We start from the raw sequence: 24,888 nt of genomic DNA, 5'->3' as shown, positions 1-24,888 counted from the left end.
AAGAGCTCATATGTTGTGTAAAATAGCATGTGGTAAATGAATAACCTTTTGACAATAACGTTTGTTTTCCTGTGTGCATGTAAAGAGGGGGCCTCTTACACTTACACACTATGGTATCATTTAACATTTATTTTTTTATTTTAAATAATACAATAAATATACTACAAACGAACATTGGCTTCGGTAGAGTTACAAGTTCATCATTTTGTCTTCACTTCACAATTGTGGACATGACCTTTTACTCATCTGTAGCATGGAAAAAACGGATGTATCCTGATGAATTATAACGTGGACTGGAGAACATGTCACTCTACAAAATTGTAACAAGAGAAAAAAACTTTACAATTTCATGCATACAGATAGGTTTTAATGCTTCAAAAGACATACAAGAGTGGATGGCCACAGTAAACTTGAATTTATTGACATAAAAACCAATATAACTTCTATCCTCTTATCCTTACACAGGTTTGACAAGACTGTGAAAACAAACAAACAGACAGACAAACGGAAATCTACAAGATAAAACGAAACAAAAACAATGGCAGCATCACTGCTGGTTCTGGAAATTTACAAAAAATTGTTTCTCCTTTTTATTTGAGAGGAAAAGTTAAATTTGGGTGTACTGCATCACAATGAAAAATAAAGCCAAAGATCTACAAGCATGTTATCTTAACAGAAATGGTTCAAGTCACATATTTGAAGATAAAAAAAAAAAAAAAAGGAAACAAAACAATCCTATGCATGAAGGGCTGTAAAGATTCTGTGGTAGATACTAGTGGTCATAAGCATAGAGAGTGCATAGTTTGAACAAAGAGCATAATTACAACGAGGGCAAAAATAGTAGACCAACCAGCAATTGTTAACGCTTTCATCTGGCTAATTTAGTGACCTGCTTCTACTGTGAAAAATACTTATCAAGTTGGTTCCCATACAAAGACAATGATGTCAAGCCTCCATGGCCCTTAAAGCTAAACATATACCTGAAAACCTTTGGTGGAAGGGGTTAGGATTTCAAACACCGAAACCAAACTTTGGACTATATCCCTTTCAGTTGCTTTGGCCCAATCACAACATGTCCACTTCTCAACTCCATCACTTTGATGTGGCCCAGATGATCCAACAGCAAGAGCTATACTGTATAATGCAGCGCCTTAGAGCAATGATATGCAAAGCCAACAGCACCATCTTAGTTTCCTCACGTTATTCCAACGTTTGGTACAAGTTTCTTATCCGTGCGCTCCGCTGAAGCAGAAGATAACATATGCCGCCGTGCTGCACTGATCTGTGAGTGGATATGTAGAGAAATGGCATTCAAACACCACTGCTGTACGTAAAAAAAAATAAAAAAATAAAAAGATGCAGCAAAGATCCACGTACGTTGGATGTGGTGGTTACGAGAGTCAAGGGGCTGCTGGTGATGGAATATCATCACCACAAATTTCCTTTCATTCAAACAACACAAACTAGAAAAATACATAGCACCACAGAAGAGAGAAATATAGCACCTAGGTTTTGATTTCTTTGTGTTTTCATTTAAATGTGTCATCATCTCCCATTGCATAGTCAGATAGATGTGTAGTTTGAGGAAGAAAAATAGAAGCTAGCTGTTTAAGTTAATGATATTATCACCGAGGTGGGTGTTCTGTTCAGAGGGCACAAAAGGAGGAATGTATTCTTTTTTTTGTTTTTTGTTACGTAAATCAAACTGTCACATAATATCACAGAGCTTGTTCTCGTCTTTTATTTCCATTCTGTTCTTAAATTACAACAAGGTGTGCTCCACAACTGCAACAAGACAGGACTTCCCAATTTGTTTTGTTTTTTTGTCAATTTACAAGTCGAATTTCCTCAATTTCGATATATTTCTGCAATTTAGGTGTTATCCCCGTATCCATCGTCTGCTACCTCAATTCATAAAGTCACATGCATGTTTTGAAGCCAGAAGCAATAAACATTACCTGGAAAAATATACAAAATGTACTTACAAACATTAAAATTATTTATATATATTTATATATATATGGTCCATTCCAAGGGAATGGGGGAGAGAATTATGCACAAACAAAGCTCCTGTAGTGAATGAGCAAAAAACAAAAACAAAAGACAAGTGGAAAAAAAGCCAGGGAGATGAGGGAAAACATGAGATCATAACTTGAGAAAAGAAAAGAGCCAAATCAGATGGAGTCTTTGGCAAATACTGCGACCGTCTGGAACGGCTGCAGCTCTCAGGGTCGCCTTCGTTGTTTGGGTAACAAAAGAAAAAGTCTAAATCAAGTGTGATGACATGGGGCTAGGGTTGCATGTGTGTGTGCGAGTGTGTCGTGTAGGAGGCAGGATCTGACATCCAGTTTCAAAACGTGCATGTGATGGAGAAGGCACACTGAGGTTTCAAGGTTTTTTCATTTTCCTCTATTCCTATAGAATTTCACTGTATTCTCAACTTGATTTCATTGTACTCATACTTGTTGCTTTATGGAAAAAAAAGTTACTTTTTTACAAATAGAATTGTCCTATTCTTTTTCAATTGTTTTTTTTTTTTCTTTTTCTGAGAAAACAAATATATGCTTTTCTTTCTCCATTTGTTCAGTAAACAGTCTTAGCCGATGAAACAGACAGGGCCCACTTCAAATCCAAACTTCTGCGTGGAGCCGCCAAAATCGTTGAACATGATGTCCACAATTGGCACCTGTTCCACCTTTGGTGTGTTGATCTCAAGTACTGTCTTTTCATAACCCCGTTTCAACTGTGGAAGAAGAGAAGAAGAAAAAAAAGACACAGCAGGGAGGGAGAGTTAGTGTGCGAACAAAATATTCTTCAGAAATAAACATCATACACTTCTGCAGGGCTCTTATTGACCGAGCCACTACAAATGCAACAGAAACATCATTTTCTGATAGTGTTCATCAAAGGAACCCCGCCGACCACGTGCACACGCACGCACGCACGCACGCACACACGCACACACACACACACACACACACACACACACACACACACACACACACACACACACTCATCATCTCTTTGACTTACCGCACAGCCATCGACCACGGCGCGGACGTAGGGGTTGTTATCATAGGACATCTCCTCATCGTTGGAGCCCAGGAAGCGGATGGCCTTGTCGTAGTTATCCTTTTCCTGGTCGTGCCAGGCCACAGACTGGTAGCAGTTGTATGTCATGTTTTGTCTGGCTGCCGCGCTCAGCAGCCGCATGAAAGTCATTTGGACCACGCTGATGGGGTTGCCCTCCGCATCCACGTAGGAGAGCTGCAAAGAGGAATACAGATGGAGTTGAAAATCCAAAACGTAACACCAGGAGAAAGGACCGGTGTAAAAAAAAGAGTAAACCGAGAGGAAGAATATCCTGAGTATCCTATAAAGATTCACCTAACATATTCATATCTATACAGTGCAGTGTTTTTGTCTCCTGGGAGCCACGTTGATTACATTTATGACTAATTTGTATTCCTATTTTGCCGCTGTGTTTGGATTTCTAGGATGCATTTCTTATTGAAAACGGTGTTAGAATAAGGAGGTGTCATCCAAGAATAGAGTTAATAAACTTCCATGCTCTGCCATCAGAGCAAAACTAACAGCACTTCATTTGCAAATTCTTAAACAATACAGGACAGCATTTTGACCTCATCATTTTTCTTATTGTCAAAATAAAAAGGCCAAAACCAACAATGTGTGAGTTTGTCTCTCAGTACTTTCCGACTTACCTAGCCTGTGTGTGGCACTCAGCTCCAAGCCCATTCATTCCTATTGACGTTCATCTCCAAAGGTTTCAAAAATATTTATGTATTTAAAATAATTTCCTTTAGCAGCTGGACACTGTAGATTTAGCAAACGTTACTCCAACAGGAGGAAATATTGCATTTGTTTGACTATTTCAACCAGCGGATGAATACATATTTAGTATACTATTGAATATTTAGAACAGAATGGTGTATATAGGATTGAGTATGTTCACAGTAAAGGAACATGTCAGCCAGTGCAACTGTGTGGCTCACTGATGGGTTTTTGGACAACAATGGAGCTCTCGTACCATTAGTAGAATCACTTCATAGTTGGTTTTGGCCTTTTCATAGGGATTTGTTGACAATAGAAAATATTGAATATTACCCGCCTTATGCTTAAGAACTGTAATGTGCAAATATCTGCAAATGTCTCCAGGGTGAAGATGAACGTGGAACAAAGTCCACATTAACAATGGATCAGGTGATGATACTATATAGATTGTAAGAAGGGCTCAGAATATTTCCAAGGTCTAATGCCTGGAAGCTGCGCTGATGTGCAATGCTTAATGTGGAAAAAATATGCCATCAAAGTAAAAAAAAGCAGAACTAAACCCCTCATTTAAATATTGATTTTGTAATTATGTAAAATATGAATATGTACCAGTCACCGTACATGAAAATGTAATTATCTTAATAGGAAATATGTTGCAGTAATGATATGTTAATTGTCTGGCAATTAACCCTAGAGTTAACCTAGAATTAAGCTTTTTCAGCCCGTGTTACATAAAACAGAGACATGTTCAATTAAGCTGATTATTAGCGCTGTGTAATCCTGACTGATAAGATGGCAGGTTTGGAACCAGTCACGGTTCAGTTTAATGTCCGTACCTGACTATCTACATACCAACCATCAGGAATCCATTAGATCCATATAGTCGCTTCGTCTTTCAGACAAACAGGACTTACTGAGAGTAGTGCGCATGCACACCATGCAGCCAGAGCAGCAGACTGGATGTGGTCTTTCTCGACTTGTTGGTCTTGCACATAAGCAAACGTTCTCACACACACACACACACACACACACACACACACACACACACACACACACACACACACACACACACACACACACACACACACACACACACACACGCACATGCACGTACAAACCCAGAGAGTGCCGACACTCAAACTTGACATTAACAGATGGAGCTAATCATCTTCTCCATCTATTTGTGCAACCATTTAGTGCCAATGATTGATTGAATTAGCCAATTAATCACAAGATATAAACAATGAAGACTTTGTTCTGCAACATGTCTATGAGTGTCGGCACCGCGGCTCAACAAAGTGCCACGGTTCTGATGTTTTGATCCTCAGAGTGGCCGGGTAGTCCCATCATGCTTTTCTTGTGTTACCCCACCACTCTTCATCCCCCCACTTTCCCCCGCCCCACGCAGCATGTGGATCCAGCCCGACATCGCCAGGGAAACATTACCTCTTTATCATCACAGCCGCAAGTCAACAGTGACTGAGAACCCAGAAGCCCCTGGGTGGTGACTGAGTGCCTGACCTCTTTGACTCAGAGCTACTCTGCCGGATCTAAGTAATGTTTAAGGGAGACATTGGGAATGTGAGTGCAGCTGAATGGCTGCAGCAGAGGAGAAATGATACTTATTTTCCCCTCCTTGTGGAGGACAGATGACCTGCTGAGGCATGGACTAAAAAAATGTGTCATGTGAAAGAAAGAGAAGTGTTAAGTGATGTATTCACTCTCAGGAGTTTTTGTCCAATCTATTAAATCCCCTATGTATGGATATTGCTTCTTGAGTGATGGGAGTGTCAAGGCACACAGTCACTAGGGGATGCTCTCTTAATGTAGCAGAGGTGTCTTAGACTGGATATATAATCAAGAAATTTAAACAGTGAAACAGCAGTACATTGTTTTCCATTTGCTAAACTCCATTAGATGCCAAATATAAAGCTTCACCACGGCAAAGCTTGCCTGTATGGTCCACAAACCTCTCCTCCATTTCCTTGTCAGAGCATCACCCATGTTGTTGGACTGTAGGCGAGTGCAGCTCGTGCTGAATCATGCACCACATTAAAGCAACAACCAAGATGCAAGGTGCCACTGCATAAACGTACCAGAAACATGCAGAGCCTCAGGCACACAGAGTCCAGGCCGGAGCCAGGACTCTGGGACCACGGGCAGGGCCACTTACCAGGGAACCTCTCTTGTAGTGACTATACCATGTGCCTGGCGAGTCTTTGGGCCATTTTGCCATTTTGCTCTGTAAAATATAAGAGGCATTCAGGGAAGGGAAAAGGACTTGGGGAAGTCGGGAGTCTGGCTTACCAGTTTACCACGTTTGAATTCACTGAACCAGGAGCCAGGATTCTCCTTTACCCAGGATGTGAGTCTAACCTGGGGGCATGGATCGACAGAGAGGCAGAGGAGGGAAAAACAGCAGTGTTAAAGAAAGGAAACAGATCTGACAGAAACACATCCCATCTTTTTTTTTTTCTTCTTCTTCTTCCCCTCTTGCTCCTTCTGTTTGACCTCTGATGAGTCTTCCAGACCTGAAACAGTATCCAGTAAGATCAACCAGACCAACCGGTCCAGTGCAGAAAGTTTTAGTAAGCCATTATGCCATTTTGTACAGTACAATCTGTAGCTGGCAGCTAATTGCTGCTGAAAAATTCATGAGTACACAGTGATTAATTACGAAATGATCGCCTGCAAAGAGCTCTTATAGCGAGGCCTCTATCCCTGCTGTGTAGTGTTAGTGCTGTGCAGCCATGGTGCACTAACTTTGTTATGCCATTAAAAGCTGTGGATTGGCCAACAGGGCACAGCTCTAATGATCTCAGCCATGACAATGATGAATTTCTCTATAATTAGATAGCCCGGTTTGATATGGAACTGTCCTCAATAGCTTAATGCGTTAATGAATGATGAGCCGGAGATCACTTAGCGCTGGGAGATGGCATACATTAGACCCATGCTGCCTCGAAGGTGACCTGCAGTTGTTTTCACTGGGAGGAGTAAATATATTCTTTCTGTGACTTTCTCTTTTTCCAGAATCCGTGATAGTGTGTCTGGCTTTGGGACTGTGATTCTGTACAGTGCGTGGACAGTGTAACTATGTGCTCTTATAATAACTGTGCCAATCTAAACTCACGTGGGTGTGTTTGCAATGTCTACGCCAAGACCGTCAGCACAGGCTTTTCTTTTCACCCCCGACACAAATGAGAGCAGCCCATCGCCAGCACTCTATAAAAAGTCTGCTTCATTATTCGAAGCTTAAGCTAAATCCTGCTCCTCTGAGGCTTGGTGAGTGTCATCATTAAAATGGCTGTAGCACTGTGCTATTACACAACCCCGACTTGTCAAAGACAGTGTTCCCAATGTTTCACCACCCTGCTACTCTCCTCTCCTCCACACGCTCATGCATAATGAAGTGAAAATCTTCTCAACGTGTCTGCCACCTGCCAAAAGGCTTTACAGTTCCTTAATGGCATTCAATCTAAAAACGGCACTGAAACAATAGTATGGACGAGAAAATGTGGGAGTTGTCTCCCTGTGGTTACCAACTGTCAAAATTAAACTGAGATTTAGCATGTTTATAACTTCGCCCCCCAGGGGAAATGCAGGGAACCCTGTTGCGTCATCTCCCACTACTTATTGGTAACAACACGCAAGGTAATCTCATGGAGGCTAATTATATGGGTACATGAGCTACAATAGAGATACTGTTGCAACTAGCGCCGTCTTGAGATGTTCGGGTTATTTATACAGTATATGCAAGTCCCAGATGTGAGGAAAAAAAACAATCATTCACTTATCTGGAGTGTTCAGCTAATGTTACTTTACTGTCAATCAAATCCACATTTGGAGGCTGGAAATAGTGGTATTAATACCACATCATCTTGCTAGCACTAATCCCAACCTTTCTGCTTATTTTTTCTCAACCTGACTGTCCATTGTGTGTGTGTGTGTGTGTGTGTGTGTGTGTGTTTGTGTACACGCGGCCAAACTTACCCCTTCAGACTTCTTATCTGGGAAGATGCAGCTCTCGCCACCTGCTGTGAAGTTGCAGTAAACCTTGAAGGAGTCCCGAGAGCAGCCCTGGTTTGGATCGATCCAGTACTCACCTGGAGAAATGGAGACAACAGGAGAGCAATTAGAGAGTGGTATATATGATTTGAAGCCTATACTGTTCTCCCTCAGGCCAAGGCAGTGTCTAACATTATATGGCCAGTGCTAAAAGTATCCTGTCTCTACGTCTACACTTTCAGTATCTGTGTTGAGCCTATATCATATTCTGAGATGTACAAATAAAAACTGTTAACAAATGTTAAAATATAACATAACTTGTGAAACACAATATACAACACAAATCTTAATTAATAGTGTTTTCTATGAAAATCAGCATTAAAAGTGATGACACCAAGTGAGAGACGTTTAACAAAACTCCATCTTGTAATTTCTGCTGTTTGATAACATCATGCAAAGATGGAACATGAGAAATAGAAATACTTGCATTAAAGGGTAACTCCCGTTTTTTTCAACCTGGACCCTTTTTTCCTATGTTTTTGTGTCTAAGTGACTGATGGGAATACCGATCTTTGACATTGGTCCAGTATTAAGCGAGATAGCTGCAGTCGGCAGCGGCAAAACGAGCTACAATGTAAGTAAGTAGGGCAAAAGTGCCCGTTTTACCACAGATTAATATTCTAAATTTCTGACAACATTATGGAAAGGATCCCTTCAGAGATACACCTTTAAAACCTCTTTGAGACCTTTCTGTTTAACCAGAAACAGCTCTGGAGTCGCTAGCGCTAAACCCACCAGACTCCATTTAAAAAAGCAACACTTTTAGTGTGTATAGAGCCAACATATTTTCACATGTAAGCTATGTGTTTATTTCAACCAAAACTAGAGTTGTGATGGTTGGAAAAGTGGAAAGACGACCCAAAGTGGCTTTTCACAGTTGTATTTTGTTTTCTGTCGACTTTAAATAAAGTGCATTTTACGATGCTAAAATTACTTTTTATTGACATGGAGTCTGGTGGGTTTTGCGAACGCAATTTCCCAGATGTTTTTATGTTTATAAAAGGATTTTACTCTTTAACAGAAAAGTCGACCTCCTTAGACATCCTTTCCATAATGTTGTCAGACACTTAGAATATTAATCTGTGCCTGTCAGTGGCAAAACAAATGCATGTAATGATGATTAGGTGGTTGATTCTAGGGCTGCACCTAATGATTTATTTCATTATAGACAAATCTTTATTATTATCTAATAATTTTTTTATTTTGATTTATTTAGTCGTTTGGTCTATAAAATGGCAGAAAAGATGATCTAAAGGCCAGGGGGACATCAAGATATTCTGTTTACTATCACATGAAAGACAAGCTGGACCAGGAATTACAATCTGCGGAGAGGAAGGATTAGCCAATAGACCTGTCGGCTCATTTCAGATAGAGTGGAACACAAACCATCGGGGAAATCGGGGTGGCAGAGCTGCAGGTCTTTGCAGGTACGAGCGGGGTTGGTCTGTGTGCCCAGCGGGTGCTTCATCTGCTCGATCTCCAGCTTAAGGGAGTTGAGCGAGCCAAAGATTTCCTCCATGCCGTCGTCGTAGTCCTTGTAGTTGGCATCCGTGGCTGCGTCGTCCATCACCTGGCTGGCATCGATGTTCCTACGAGTTCGGCCCTTCACGGAAGACATTATGGGGAGCGGGTGGATGACATCGCCGGGGGGGCCCTGTTATGGAGAGAGACGGATGCCAGTCAGAGATAAGGATGGAGATTATGACTTGGAAGGGTAAGACACAAAATTGATGATCGAGTAGAAAAGTCTTTGACTTACAGGAGGGCCAGGAGGGCCAGTTGTACCAGTCTCTCCCTTTGGTCCAGTTTGACCCTGAGCAGGACAAATTAAAGCAATGCTTGATCTTAAGTGGCGAATTCTTTCAGAAGTGTCGTGATTGATACTTTTTCCTTATCTGATGGGATGCAGCTATCAGTAAAACACTTACCGATGAACCTTTAGCTCCTTTGGGACCAGGGGGACCCTAAAGACACAAAAATGGCAAAGTAATCAATATTGGCTTAGACATTACGCGCTATTTGGTTACACACATGCTGAAGCACAACACATATGATGAGTCTTACAGGTAATCCGGGAGGACCAATGGGACCAAGTGGACCTGAAGGACCAGCAATACCCTAAAGGAAAGAAAGAGAGCGTGAATCCATAACTGATGTCTGACAATAGAAGAAGTTTATTCCTGATGCAACAGTTAGGGCTGGTCAATATAACGATATCATAACGACATCGATATATGGGGCTAGATATCGTCTTAAATTTGGGATATCGTAGTATCGTGATATGACACAAGTGTTGTCTTTTCCTGGTTTTAAAGGGTGCATTACAGTAAAGTGATGTTCTGAACTAGACTTACTCGCTGTTTTATTATTGTATCCACATTATTGGTGATTATTTATCAAAACTCTCATTGTGTTGATGTTTTGTGAAAGCACCAATAGTCAACCCTACAATATCGCCGCAATATCGACATTGATGTATTTGGTCAAAAATATCGTGATATTTGATTTTTTTTTCCTATATCGCCCAGCTCTAGCAACAATATTGACTAGAATGAGGGATGTAAACACTGGTGACTACATTTTCCCTGTACAAAATAAAAAACACTCCAATGCCGAGGATTATCAAACACTTCCAGTGGGCTGATTATTGGCACAGATACTCTTCTACAGCACTCCCAGTCTGATTTTGGCATACAGACTTTTTTTTTTTTAAACAAGCGTGGGCCTTTTAACATGACTCCAGTGTAGTTGTACTTACATTGTCTCCTTTGAGACCATGTGATCCTGGTGGACCAGGAAGGCCTCTGTCACCCTTCTCTCCCTGTTCACCTGGGGGTCCGATAAGACCAATAAGACCCGGATGGCCCTGAGGGTGGAGAACAGCACACACATTATCAATACAACAGTCAATAATACACCATCACAAACATTAGCCATATAATACATCTATCCGGCACACCCTCTAATCATTAGGGTAATGATTTGATGGCTGGAGGCAAACAACAGATCTAATCAATCTGTTAGGAAATGGTTCCATTAGTTCTAGTATTAAGCTACAGTAATGCTTTACATCCAAACATTCATGCTAGGTAATTAGGACTACAGTTGAAAATTAGCCGACTGGCTAACACTGGCGCATTTACAGAAATGTTGATTAATGTGCATTGTCCTAATCAAATAAAAAAACTTACAAACTATTCAGCTGGGGAGGTGGCTCACCTTTTCTCCTTTGATACCAGAGTCTCCTTTCAAACCGGGTAAACCAGGAGGACCCTGTGAGAGAGGTGACACATTAGAGAGTAGGGGTGTTGAAATGAATCACTGCATGACAGACCATAATCGATTATTGCCTACTGATGTTGCTTGCTGATTTTCCGGTTGCTGCTTTTTTTGTGTTTGCCTTTTGTCTGTTGTCTGCTGTGTTCAGACTCCGCTACATTCAGGAAGTGTCTTTTTTTGAGAGCAGATACAATAAAAAGGGGATTTCATATTTATTTCTGACTGCTTGAATTTGTCGATGTAGCAATATAGAATAATATTGAGGAGGTGACGTGTTGTGATGCATCGGGATATCGAAGCAATTCGAATCGTTGACAGGATAATCAAACTCAAATTGAATCGTGACACCAGTGAAGATTCACACCCCTATTGGAGAGGGGGATCCAGATCAGGTCGCACACATTACTGTATGTGAGATACGTCGGTTCAAAGGGCCAGGAGTCACTTCTACTCACCATTGGTCCGGGAGGTCCGTCCGGGCCTGGAGCACCAGGTAGACCTTGCTCTCCCTGCATAGAAATACCAATTAGACAGTGTTTATCACCCCCCGGTTCATAAGAAAAACACACGTTTCTATTAATAGAACGGCTCCTTTATGTTCAACAGTTTATTGAAAACCATTCAGCACCTGCTCTGGAAGCTCTTTTAACAATGCCACACAACACTGAGACATGACTGCCATAAATTGCCGTGACGGTACGAAACATTTTACTTACAACTGGGCCAGGGATACCCCTGAGGCCTTCAGAACCGGGCTTGCCAGGTGATCCTTGAGGACCAACAGGACCCGTCTTTCCTTGGGGACCTTCCAAGCCAGACTCTCCCTTTCACACACAAAAACAGGGTACACACAAACCATTAGATTCTTGCTCATTTGTTGGGGGCATGATATTGTGATGTACTGAGTGAAGAGAAAATGTGTATTTGTTGGACGCGTGATGCGTTACCTTGGCTCCCTTCTCTCCTTGTCTTCCCTCAGGTCCCGCTGCTCCAGGTGGGCCCTATTCGAAAATAAATAAATGACAGATTAATATTGTGGAATACAAAGAGAAAGACATTGATAACATTTTGAAACGACAACGACAAAATCGTCAGGACAGAACTTACTCTCTTTCCTGGTGGTCCGGAGGGGCCAGACTCTCCAGTGGGTCCAGGAGAACCCTAGATTGAATTGTAATTAAATGAAAATCAAACAGTATTCATTTCATGATTTAAATTGAAATTTCTATCCCCAAAAAAATCCCTTTCAACACATAGAGTTGTGGTAAAGTAACACAACACTCACAGCTTGACCGGCCTCTCCATCATCTCCCTTGTCACCAGCTGGACCGTCTAACCCCTGCATAGGAAATGAACAGAGCCTCAGTCATGCTGCATTGCAGCCAAAAAACAAACTGTAAAGAACAGAGTTTGCACAATGCATTCACTCATGCCATACGTACAGCGGGACCGGGCTCTCCAGGGGGGCCAGGGTCACCAGGGAAACCACTCGGCCCCTAAAAAAAAATCAATAGAAATGCTTTATTTTTTGAGAAAAGAGATGTAGTTTAAGGTCACAATGTGTCCTTGGTGAGAGGTGAAAGCGGTGGCGAGAGTGCACTTATTTATAAAATAAAATTCTGAAGTCGAAGGTGGAAAAAGACCTACTGGGCTGCCTTTGGGACCATCATCTCCAGGGGGACCCTTAGGGCCGGGAGGGCCAGCTGTACCAGCCGGACCGGACTCTCCCTTTTCTCCTCGCTCTCCTCTTGGACCCTGGAACAATACGCAGTATGTATGTTATTCTAATTCAGAGATGGCTGTAGAAAACAAGTTAAAAATTACGAAAAGGAAACTTCAAAGCAAAATGTAACAGTCTCATTATACGTTAACTGATTTGTAGTCCAGCTATTGACCAACACTGATTCAATTGGTGGTGAAATTATTGTTGGTCCTTTCATCCTTTGTTGGTACTTATTCATCTAAATATGGAGGAAAGAAAACCAGATTACTCACTGGTGGGCCAACTTCTCCCTGAAGACCGGGCTCTCCTGTTTCACCAGCATCGCCCTGATAAAAGAAAGAGAGAGAGGGGGAATATTAGAGGGTGAGAGAGGCACATATATTATCAGAAAGTTGATTTGTTGATCCAGCATGGTTCTAAAATTCCCATCATTTACAGCAGCGTCCGCTGTCCTGGCGCCCTTGTCACCCAAATGGGGATAGAAAGAGATAACACAAGAGATTTCAATCCATCAAGTGCAGACAGATTGGGCACTGACCTCACTCTTCTCCCTGGACCCTGCCTTTATATCTTGTCCTCTTTCCCCTGCCTTATTGGATAGTTGCCCTGTTGACTCACCTATACACCGGGCACTATCGTTATTCACTGTCACATAAGCCTACCATCCTCCCTGTTGGGGTTTTATTGCAGATGCAGTCTGCCACACTTGTGTAAGGGACAACTATTAGCTCGTGTCATATTTGGGAAATGGGGAGCCAATGGATCGCACAGCACTGCAGAGCCAATACCAAGCCATGCGGGGATGTGTTATGATAAGCATGTCCTGAGTCTCTCTAGCATGAACAACAGGATTGCTCTGTATTGTGAACATCAGCTGATCCTCTAAATGAGTGTCTGGCTGTCTTCCAAACCTTCTCTTGCTGCTGTCAAGAAATCCACTCTAAGCAGTTGGCATGTCTGTTTAAAAGCATGACTGATCCTCCTGTATTAGGAGCCGGTCTTGCCCTGCACAGGCCTCGACTCCATCCTTACAACAACCTGCCTATGTTCACCACAGGGCTGCCTGGAAAATCTGCTGACAACAGGGAACAACCAAGAGCATGAAAGACAGCTGCTCATCACAGATACAGTATATGAGAGATGTGTTTAAAAAAAAAAAAAAAAAGCCCGAGCTCAGTGGCTTGCCAGCTCCCGGGGCTGGCCAATAAAATGCCAGATCAGCTCAAGAGCGATTAGCCAAGAGAGCGCTGTGTTTGTTTGCAAAGGAGAAGGACAAGGTATCCTCAGGGAGAGTATAAAGGTGATTCTATTGACTGGACCAGATAAAACAAATCACATCATCGCTACGGACAAAAAGTGATGAGAAAGTGCAAAGCGCTGCAGTCCAGCGGCTGCAAAAGCTGTCACAGCAGGCCTTTCATAATGAAACGGCAGCAACGAATAAGCGCTGATTATATGAGAGACGCATTTTAATAATGCAATCATCATCTTGCAAGTGCAGCACCTTTGAGTATTAATTCATACTCTCTCCACCCAGCAATAGTACTGTTGGGGATGGCAGCCCGTCTACTAGATTTGCTGTGCATCTGTCACTCTGCAATGGAAAGAAATGATCATGTCTAATTTAAAAGGGTATCACATAAATAGGCGTGGGAAATATTAATGGCCGCAAAAGCCTTTTAAAGAGGTATCATTCACATTCTATAGCCCAGAGCACTCAAACAAACTGCTAGCACACTGAATCTGTCGCTTCCAAAGTGTTATAAAAACCAGTCAGCCGGACAAAAACTGAATCACGTACATCTTATACAGTAGGGAGGTTCATTGAAATACTTGTACATAATCAGGTGCCATAGTGGTCTGGGATCCATAACACTGAGACATGTTGGGACCTTTATTGTGTTGTCTGCCTCTCTGGAAAAACTGCTTTATCTTTACTTCTCTAGATGTGACTAAATTCACATCTAAAGAGACATGGCACCCAGTGTTTTTGGAACGGGACCAGAGGTGCCATCTGGAACAAAAAGGCTGTACAGTAGCACACATTGTCAATTGAAAGAATACTGTTCAGCCGGTTTAGTGGACTCCCATGATAGCCAATAACAACAGCTCTACTTTAAAATCCAAAGACAGTTTCAGTCCATGCTTCTCCAAGCGAAAAACTGTTCTTCTCTGAGACGTGCAGAATACACGTTTATACTGTACTGCAATCCAAATACAGTATTTACATGGGTGAATGTTCCTTTTTTCAGTTGAAATAATGTTCCAGGAGAGAATGAAATCATGATGATGTGCACGAGTAGTTTGTTTAGACAAATACCTGTGAGGGTAGGGTGCAGACTTCAAATCGGATTTTACTGTCTGCCTATGTTTTTGTTTACTGAAGTGATTACGTTGTCCATTTACCTAATTGCCTACAGGGTAGATATAATTAGCATCAAATGAAAAGAGGCACAAAACAACATAACCAAAAGGAGTTCATGTGACTTTAGAGATGTCTGTGTTTACACTTACACCAACTAAAGAAGTGGCAGGTGTAATTTAAAAAACATTACACAAAACCTCAGCTGCACCACTTTACTCTCACACCAGACGTAGAAGAGAGGTTTACCTTTTCTCCAACAGAACCAGGGTTTCCAATGCCACCGGGAGGCCCCTGAGGGCCATCTGCTCCTGGGGGTCCTGAGGGGCCTCTGGGACCAGGGGGGCCGGGTGGACCCTGCACGGAAGAGGTCATGCAGTCTAATGAGCAAGGAGCCTTTACATGCAAACTTCCTGTTATGTGATGTATTGAATGATGACACAGTCACTTACCATTTGACCAACGTCTCCAGTTTCACCTTTCTCACCAGGTGGACCAGGCAAGCCCTGAGGAGTGTGCAGAGGGTTTAATCATACAGCCTCAGTGCAGTGGTGGAAGAGTTATTTTTCTTTAACATGTTAAAAATAAACTAAACTAAAACCTCAGTGTTTCTTAATGATAACATTTGACCATAGTTTATATGTTTCGTGGCAGTCCGCACCTGCAGCCCAACTGGCCCTGGAGGTCCGGGGAATCCTCTGGATCCTTCATCTCCCTTCTGGCCAAACAGACCCTGCTGCCCTCTGGGACCAGGCTCACCATCTGCACCCTGCGACAGATGAAAAGGGGGTCCCAATCAGGAGATACAACGGTCGCTGCTACTGTTGGCCTAGCAGATACAGTGGATGAGGCGTTGAGTCATCTGAACACTTGATGCAAACGAGACACTTACAGCAGGACCGGGTGCTCCAACGGGTCCTTGAGGGCCGGTGGGACCAGGTGGACCCTGCAGAAGAGAAGGAACACGTCAAAGGGTCAATCAACTCAAAACTGTCAAAACCCATGAATTCACAGGGAAAAAAAATAAATAAAAATGGATCGTACTGAGAATCTCAGGCAGTGAAATGATACATAAATGATGTATTTATGATTTCTGTAAATAAACAACTTACATGCTCTCCTTTGTCCCCCTTGCCTCCTTTCTGGCCTGGCTCTCCAAGCTCTCCCTGTCAAATGACATGATCACAGTGTGAAACCAGGACAGATAAATGGTCATCAAACACGCCCCAGGACAGAAACTGACATATTAAAGCACAATAAAACTCAACTATATCCCACCTTTATATCTTTTCTTAGAGATCTGTCTATGGAAATTTTCAATTAAATATCTGTAACAAATGGGGACAGAAACAGTTCACATCTGGGGGGGTGGGGGGTTATCGTGATTGCTGAGTCACTGGCGCTACGGGCAGCCAAATACAGAATAGATAATTAGTCCTGTCTCAACCTGTTTGCACCAGCATTCCCAGAGTGAAGAACCTTGCACCGTTCTTTCAAAGCCTTCACATGCTGTTGGCGTTTGGAGAAATAATGTTAATATCTGCCCAACCCAAAGCAATTTACTTTTGGTATGAGTCACACAAGGCTCTTCGTGAGGCAGTATTAGTCTTAAAATAAAGGCCTTGGAGTTATTCCTTCCCCGTAGATAGGACTTATAATGGGAAAGTGTCTGAATGTGTGTAAACATTAGCTTGCGAGATCCTTTTTATCTGCACGGCAAATACACTCTGTATTCTCTGTGTCCGTCTGCACCGTGGGGACCAGTGTGAGGCCAGTTAAGAACTGAGGCATTCTTCAAAGGATAAGAGATTATCCTCTGAGTATCTCCGAGGCTGATCTCCCGGCAAATGTTTTTTTTAGAGCCGATGAAGAGTTGTTCTCGCATCTGAATACTAAAGGGTCACTTTCACACATTCTGTCATTGCCACAAAAGTCCTCCCTATCCTCTGTCTTTTTGTACAGAGGAGTACAAAGCTGCGACGAGGCAGGCTGACCTTTTAAAGATCTGTTAATCTATGAAAACTCTGTCGGCCAAATTCCCCTTAGAGCACTTAAGGTCACAGGGAAAGAGACAAGATAACATCTGGCTTAGATCTCAACTGTAAAGTTTAGTGTCTTTGTAAGGTGGTAAGTGTGCATGTGGTGTATATTAGTGTGTGTGTGTGTGTGTGTGTGTGTGTGTGTGAAGCGAAGTGCTCAAAAAGTTGAAAGCTATACAGCTTTACTGGATTTCACCTTTTTCTCTCTTCACGTGGACGGCGAAACAAGACATTAAAAAGTAACCCACCTTGTCTCCGTCCTCTCCAGGTGGTCCAGGAGGTCCTCCAGGTCCTGGCAGACCCACAGGTCCCTGAATACCGTCTCTTCCAGCTGGGCCTTGAGGTCCTTTCTCTCCCTAAAATGTATATTTTTGTCAGGATGTTGTCAGCCATGCTTGATCTGTGAAATGTGCTACGTTCTAAGACGATGTTCTTACCGGTCCACCTTTCTCTCCTGCAGGCCCTGGGGGTCCCTGGGGGCCAGGGCGTCCAGGAAGACCCGTAGGTCCGGCTGGGCCAGCAGGACCACGCTCACCAGGTGAACCCTACAGCACCGCGGCACAGTAATGTTAGTAATCAGAGTAACTGAACGAAAATATCAGCGACATCAAAGTGTTAACACTGAAACAAAGTCATCACATCAGGCACATTTACCAAATAGGTCAGACCTCTCTTATGTAAGCAGCAAACTGTGCATATCATTATATTATGTAAGAGACTGGAAGGACTGAGGGTGGGAACTTTGCCATGAAGACAATTCCCAGAGGCTGAGACTGAGACCATGGAAGGTGAGAGCGAGAGTGAGAGAATGAAAGTGACAAAGTGAGGATGCGGATGCAGTAAATTGCACTCACAGCAGGGCCAGGTGGGCCATGAGGTCCTTCATTCCCTTTCAGGCCATGAGCCCCCTGCAGAACAAAATAAAAAGAAGGCATCAGAAAACAAACACATCTGTTGGGGGAAACACATCCTGCCCTACACTGGACAGGCTCAGCGTGAGATGGAAAACCTCCTGTAGTCCCTAAAGTGGAGGCTGAGAGCAGCCGGGGAGAACAGTTATTCAACAAAAATTGCTCCGAACATCCGTTATATTACAAAGGGAACAGATGTATCGCATAATTTCTGCATCCTAGAGTTAGAAGGAAAAACTGTTTCTGCCATTGATTTCTTTCTAAAAAAGTTTGCAGTAAGAAAATAGCATCAATTGCATAACTACCAGAACATGACTTTGTCAAGTAAGAGTAGAATAAAAATTTTCAAAAATTAAACAGTCTAGAGTACACTGTTCCTTATTTAAAGCCCACTCAGGGATGTGATATCATGTATGATTCTTGAAGTTAACTACAGTGATTTAATAGCCCAGAACGATTATGCAATAACCAAGCTGTGAGGTGTACTGAATTTGTGAGATGTTTTTGTACTGAGCAGAAAAGAATACTAACCACAGGGCCAGGCAGACCTCTCTCTCCAGGGAAACCTCTTGGCCCAGGAGGGCCATCCTTACCTGCTGGGCCAGCAGGACCAAAATCACCCTGTGGGTCAAAGCACAATGCCATTAATTCTATAAATGCAGTGTTATTGTATGTATGCTCCAAATTACACTAAGATAAGTGCGGTTATATCATCTCACAAAACAAAAAAATCTAGATGGGATGGGAACAATGTTATTGCAGGTATGATGCTGACTGGGTGCTAAAAAGATACAATATCAAATAGAGCTTCAGGATTCACCTTAGCTCCTTCTTTCCCTGCAGCTCCAGGTAGACCCTGTTCACCAGGTGGGCCTGGGGGCCCAGGATGACCCCGATCTCCCATTGGTCCAGTCTCACCGGTTGGTCCCTACAATTGAAAACAAAACCCAGGAAAGTAAGACACTACAGCTATAAAACCCAGTTGCAAAGGAGGTGTGAAGAAGAGCAGCTACGGTAAGAGGAACACTGTGAGCAAAATCAGCAATTCAACAACAAAAAAAAGATTTCACAATTTCTCCATCTCACAAAACACGGCATGGAGAAGCTGTGTGGGAGGCCCACTAGTCATTAAGGCCACATACAGCTCCATTATCGCCAATGTTTTCAGCTGGCATTAGCAGAGCGGCTGGGTGGTAAAGTCTGTTAAACGCTTATGTATAATGGATGAAGAGCCCATTGCTAATATGGAAGAGGATAAGCAACACTCATGGCTTGTGAGATATAAGTATGAGGATTAATCCATGTGTTTGCCAGAAAGCCATAATGTTGAGAGCGTTCTGGTAGCTTTACTAGTGCACGTCTCAACGATCACCGACAGGTTTCTCTACAACACAGAGTGTAACTTTGAAAAAAAAAAAAACATTCTGAAATTAATACAGATACATATTTGTTATTTTTCAGCATCTTAATGGAGATCTGTCTCTGCACTAGGGCTGTGAATTAATCGAATTGTACTCGCTATTTTGATTTGTGCAATCACAAAAACAGTGTAATCGAGAGAAACGATTATTTTTCACATTGCATTCTGCAAGTAAACTCTTATTTTGTCTTGTGTTCTGAAAGGGAATTCAGAAGGTTCAACGGTAAAAGTCCTAAGGGAAATTTCACAGTTTAAGGTGTTTTCATTGTTGATTTGCTTTACTGTTTCACTGTTTTTTAAGTTCAATAAATGCAGCATCTTTCCAAAAGTCAATGAGTAATCGTTTTAAATAATCATGATTTCAATAATGACCGACATAATTGTGATTTTTTTTTTTTTCCATAATCGAGCAGCCCTACTCTGCACAAAAGATTACAATCAAAGTTAAGTTGTACTAATAATACATATAAGGGAACAACACAGCAAGATGGCCGGTGACTGTGACTCACCTGAGGTCCAACCACGCCTGGAGGGCCAGGAGGACCAGTCTTGCCTTGGAATCCCTGTTTATTACAAAAGAAGAAAAACAGAGTTACATGACATTTAACTGACTCTGTTGAATACAGATGAAGAGCTGAGCATTCAAACTATTTTACTCACAGTCTCTCCTCTCTGTCCGGGATGTCCAGGCAGTCCATCTTTCCCTGAAGGTCCCTGAGAAATACATCCAAATCGATGAATGCAAGTGTAAAGAATAGCCAAGGAAAAGGAATGATGGGTTCATATACACAGTTGTGTGTCGTGTATGAGTTTGGACTCACAGGTGGGCCCTTTGGTCCTGGGAAACCTGTTGGTCCCTGAGGCCCTGGTAGACCCTGCAACAAACGACAAATGATTCCGGGTCAATAATCGGTTGACTCTACATGTTATGAGAACAAAACGACCCTTGATGACAGTGTGACGGTACGTACCCTCTCACCGGGAGGTCCTGGTGGGCCATCATTTCCTGAGTTACCCTGAAGAGACAAAATAAGGAGTAAGTGGGCATTCACACCGACTCAACTTTTGGAGAAAAAAACGCAACCCCACGTCCCCTGCGGTGGCCAATCATTTAATTTTGTGGCGGTGTGAGAATCCCGTACTGTAAACAGGAAACATCACTGCCTCCGTCGCTGCCACAACAAAGTTTGTAAAACACGAAACACAGGCACCCAACTGCTCAGGAGTTTGTGTAACAGCTGAATGTTTGACAAGCAACAAAGCACACTCGATCCGCCTCGCTCATCTCTTTTCTTTCTCTCTTTCTCCGGGAAATGAACCTGCCTTCAAGTCCGGTCAGAAACGTCGAGATCTATAAACGATCTGACGGAAAACAGTAGTCACAACAGGACGTCAGTGACACTCCCACCACCATCGCTGTTTTGCTTATTTTGGTCTGAATGGGCCTTAAGTGGTGAACTTGTACCACAAAATACACAAGAAAGTGGCAGTGAAATATTTGACTCACCTTTGGTCCAGATTTTCCTGTTGGTCCTCTTGGTCCTCTCTCTCCTCGAGGCCCCTTGAGGGAAAAGACAAAGTGAATAAAAATGGTAGAACGGGTCCTAAGACATATTTGTGACCTGAAACAGTTATGCTTTCCCGGTTGAATCAGTGTGGGTTCCCCTCAAGCATGCCCAGGTTGAACCTCCAGTTTCACTGTGCCAAGCTCGCCATCTGTATACAAGCACGAGTCTGCTGAGTAAGACTAACCGTTGGTCCTCTCTGTCCGCGTGGGCCAGGCTTTCCTGCTGTTCCCTGTGGACACAGAGAACACAAACAGTGATCAAAGGAGTCACATCCTCGAGAAGAATCAATCTAATGCCGGCAGTCAGTAACATTTTCAAACAGATTTGAACAGAATTGGGCAATTTAAGAGCTCTGACATCATCTTTTATCATTAATTAGGAATTACCAGTTTCAAATAATACAATCAATATTTATCCTGACTTACATTAGATTCATGACTACCTCAGGATAGGATGCTAGAATTATCAATAATGCACAATATAATGATTTTAAAGCGATATTACAGTTGGCTGCATAAACTTTAATGAGCAAAACAATTATATCTTTTGTGTGGCTTTAAAAAAAAAATAAAGTGCTGTGAAATGATGTTAATTGCCCTATTATCCCTTTCTGTCTGGGAGCTTGGTCTCATAAACTTCACAAATGTTTTGTGAAGATGAAAAGCTTTATATGCCCTGCTCGACTCGTGGTGGCAAACCATTACTCTGGCAGGCAAGCTAATGGCCCAGCCCTTAAACAAAGAAAAAGAAACACTGCTCAAGTACCGCAAAGTGATAAACAATGCTTTTGGTGGTTCGACATGAGTTGTGTTAAGTGGTAAAGAAGAAGGAATGCAATTGTCTTTCTGTCCTTGGTAAAAATCTTTATTTTAGAGCCATGCAACTTTCTCTAGGTTGATAAATCTGGAGCTAGGACAGAAGCCTGTCACCAGCACTACGCCAGTATTGATCCAACCCTTCTTGTAGCAATGAGAATAATAATAATAACAAGTCTATTTGACATACCCGAGTTCCTTTCTCTCCATTGGCGCCAGGGAAACCTTGGAAACCTTGAGATCCCTGTGTGAGAGAAAGAGTAATTAATCATTTCAGAGACAAACCTTAAATATTAGTTCCTTTGTTTATTCCCTGAGATATCCCTAGCATACTAAACGCAGCAAAAGACAAGGTGCACCATAAATAAAAGCGTTTTATTGTTGTCATATTATAGCAGCTTAGGGCTGACACCAAAAGGCATATTCAAATCCCCAGCTCTTTGATCAGGGAGCTTCAAGCATGTCCACTTGTCAGACTGCGGCTTTGCCTATGTGAGGCTAAAGCGAGAGCCATCAAATGTTCAGCAAAGCAGCCTGCACATGCACATGTATGAATTTTTCATTGTCTTTCAAATACACATAGAAACACGCATGTGTGTGGAGACACTTTGGCCATATACATTGTGTCTCTTATGAGTCGGGTTTTAAAGTTCCTCTATACTCACATCAGTGAACTAATGGCAATATTATTAAGCATTACATGTGCGCAATTACCTTTGGTCCTTGTCTTCCTGGGTATCCTGGCAATCCGGGAACTCCAAGTTTACCCTGTAAATGAGAAAAGCCAAATTTAATTTTAGATTCACTTTTCCAGACATGAAGTATTGCACTTCCATAAAGTTGGGGGAACTCATTTAAGACAGATTAAATGACACAAAAGTGCAAATTGATTCAGAACTTTACAAAGCTTCCTCCAGAGCCTCAGACAACATTATACAACTTAGACAAAAATGTCTTTTGTTGGGGTCAATTTCCACATTATGTAATCCTATATTACCTGATACTTGTGATGCATACACAACATATTTAAGACACCTAGTATTAATGTGACTTTGTACATGAAATGTCTTGTATTGTTATGGCTTATAGGTAATGCAAAAGAATTGCTTTGCAACGTTAATTTCCTAACGAGTATCTTGCCAGCCAGCCTAAATGCAAGGCAATCAGACTGCATTATACTACAGTGGTACAGCTGTGAATGTAAACAAAGTAGCAGTGTGTTATTTTAGTAGTAAAACTTCAATAAAATATGAACACCTGCTAAACACAGCAGCATTTATTATGACTAGCTGAGTGTTAATGTTGGCTGCTGTGCAGGCTTCAATCAAATATGAAAATGAGTCTGCTGTTACCACATGTGTGATCCAGATACAGACCAGTGTCTACATCTATAATGCATTGTTACTGCGATTATGCAAATATATGTACAATTCAGATTAAGAACAAACACTTTAAAGCTATAGTGCGTAGTTTCTGTCTCCCCCATGAGGAATTCTAAGTAATGACAACAAAACTGTCGGCACGTCCACATGATACAAGCCTTCTGTGATCGTGCACGTGCCCCCACCCCTCCTCCACGCAGTTGCTAGTAGCCAAGTAGGACACGGAGGATTAAAAAAAACATGATGGACTCTTCAGAAGAGGTAATTATCTTCGAGTTTCTGCGCGGGAAAGTCACCGGACGACACAATCTTTTGAACATAGCCATACTGAGAAATACAGAGAGAGTTGTGTGGAGCTGATAGTCTTAATTAGCTTTGTAGCAACTCATCTGGCAATGGCTTGAATGTAACGGACGTTCATTAATATCAAAAAGTTACGCACTAAAGCTTTAAGCTCGGATACTAAACAGAAGCACTGTGGTTACCGTGGAACATAACCACAGTTTCGGCTCGTACTTTGACTGATGACTTGCCAAATCAGATTTTGTTAGCACAGTCTAAATGACACTCAACATGTTTCAAGCCTTTTGTGAAAGACCACAGACAGGCTGCATCCTCTAGAAAAGACTGACATTTCTTTTTTTATGCACAAAAAATGTCTGAGGTATTGTCAGCAACAGCTAACCCAGTGTTCAATTTAACAATGAAGAATGTTAAAAACTGAATCCATTTTATGCTCCCAGCTGGTTCAAGAGCAGCAGCAATAACAAAACGGTTGCTGTTAGGAAGAGAACGGTCGGAAAAACTATTTTCCTCGTCAAGCCCTGCTGAACTATCATCCTAGATCAAACATGACTGATGATACAAAATTGCAAATTGTTTTTGATTCTGTTTTATCCGTCAGTGTTAAATTTAGGCAGAGGACACAGTGTCTGTTAGAGCTCAGTGTTTTGGTTGTGAAAGCCAAACTGGAAAAAAAAAGGAGCTTACCTTCTCACCACCTGGGCCAAGAGGACCAGCATCTCCTGGGAGACCTGAGCGACCCTTTGGTCCCTCGGGACCATCTTCTCCTCTGGGTCCTGCTGGTCCAAGCTCTCCCTGGAAAGCACCGGAACACATGCTTGTTCATACTTACAATTTATCATTTTCCTCAAAGCTACAATGTGGAGTTTTCGTGTAAAAAAACGTTGAATGTATTTCCGTCACCATAAACCATAAAACAGATTAAATAAAAATAAATTAGCAAAGCCAGTTTTGTTTTGTTCTGTCGTTTAGATGCATACACCAAGTAGCACTTTTCTTCTTTCCTGCCTTTTGCTTGTGCATTTGTCGATTAGTTGAACTGCGTGAAACACTACATTACACATTTGCATTCATTCAGGAATGTTAATCCACCTTTATAGACCCAGAAAACCAATTTTCTCAATCAGCTTCTTAATTGACAATGTGCAATGGACACAGAAACACACAACTTTTTCTTGTAAAGCAAACAAGTCAATTCATTCTGGGTAACTCGGCTCGCCCTTTTT

The 24,888-nt window shown here is 42.1% G+C and overlaps 1 protein-coding gene across 3 annotated transcripts in view; it reads right to left on the bottom strand.

Moving 5' to 3' along the window:
- Positions 1-350: 350 nt before the first annotated feature.
- col5a1 (procollagen, type V, alpha 1) overlaps positions 351-24,888 on the bottom strand; it is an 86,718-nt gene continuing 62,180 nt past the window's right edge. For 2 of the 3 annotated variants that reach the window (XM_035991257.1, XM_035991259.1), the window contains exons 30-66: positions 24,350-24,457; positions 22,692-22,745; positions 22,168-22,221; positions 21,347-21,391; positions 21,102-21,155; positions 20,566-20,610; positions 20,416-20,469; positions 20,255-20,308; positions 20,104-20,157; positions 18,995-19,102; positions 18,706-18,795; positions 18,118-18,171; positions 17,701-17,808; positions 17,512-17,619; positions 16,337-16,390; positions 16,117-16,170; positions 15,886-15,993; positions 15,677-15,730; positions 15,474-15,581; positions 13,135-13,188; positions 12,787-12,894; positions 12,582-12,635; positions 12,425-12,478; positions 12,247-12,300; positions 12,087-12,140; positions 11,856-11,963; positions 11,595-11,648; positions 11,080-11,133; positions 10,619-10,726; positions 9,925-9,978; positions 9,789-9,824; positions 9,620-9,673; positions 9,247-9,514; positions 7,786-7,898; positions 6,100-6,168; positions 3,034-3,267; positions 351-2,743 (exon numbers count right to left, since the gene is read on the bottom strand). In XM_035991257.1, coding sequence (XP_035847150.1) covers positions 2,597-2,743; positions 3,034-3,267; positions 6,100-6,168; positions 7,786-7,898; positions 9,247-9,514; positions 9,620-9,673; positions 9,789-9,824; positions 9,925-9,978; positions 10,619-10,726; positions 11,080-11,133; positions 11,595-11,648; positions 11,856-11,963; positions 12,087-12,140; positions 12,247-12,300; positions 12,425-12,478; positions 12,582-12,635; positions 12,787-12,894; positions 13,135-13,188; positions 15,474-15,581; positions 15,677-15,730; positions 15,886-15,993; positions 16,117-16,170; positions 16,337-16,390; positions 17,512-17,619; positions 17,701-17,808; positions 18,118-18,171; positions 18,706-18,795; positions 18,995-19,102; positions 20,104-20,157; positions 20,255-20,308; positions 20,416-20,469; positions 20,566-20,610; positions 21,102-21,155; positions 21,347-21,391; positions 22,168-22,221; positions 22,692-22,745; positions 24,350-24,457 — 3,045 coding nt within the window. In that variant the 3' untranslated portion in view covers positions 351-2,596. Of the gene's footprint in view, positions 2,744-3,033; positions 3,268-5,965; positions 6,035-6,099; positions 6,169-7,785; positions 7,899-9,246; positions 9,515-9,619; positions 9,674-9,788; positions 9,825-9,924; positions 9,979-10,618; positions 10,727-11,079; positions 11,134-11,594; positions 11,649-11,855; positions 11,964-12,086; positions 12,141-12,246; positions 12,301-12,424; positions 12,479-12,581; positions 12,636-12,786; positions 12,895-13,134; positions 13,189-15,473; positions 15,582-15,676; positions 15,731-15,885; positions 15,994-16,116; positions 16,171-16,336; positions 16,391-17,511; positions 17,620-17,700; positions 17,809-18,117; positions 18,172-18,705; positions 18,796-18,994; positions 19,103-20,103; positions 20,158-20,254; positions 20,309-20,415; positions 20,470-20,565; positions 20,611-21,101; positions 21,156-21,346; positions 21,392-22,167; positions 22,222-22,691; positions 22,746-24,349; positions 24,458-24,888 lie in introns of all 3 variants that reach the window. The other variant, XM_035991258.1, reaches the window with a different exon arrangement.

The sequence above is a fragment of the Sander lucioperca genome, chromosome 14 (assembly GCF_008315115.2).
Source record: "Sander lucioperca isolate FBNREF2018 chromosome 14, SLUC_FBN_1.2, whole genome shotgun sequence".
Lineage (NCBI taxonomy): Eukaryota > Metazoa > Chordata > Actinopteri > Perciformes > Percidae > Sander > Sander lucioperca.
The sequence above is the reverse complement of the archived record's forward strand: the minus strand, read 5'-3'. Positions and strand labels throughout refer to the sequence as shown.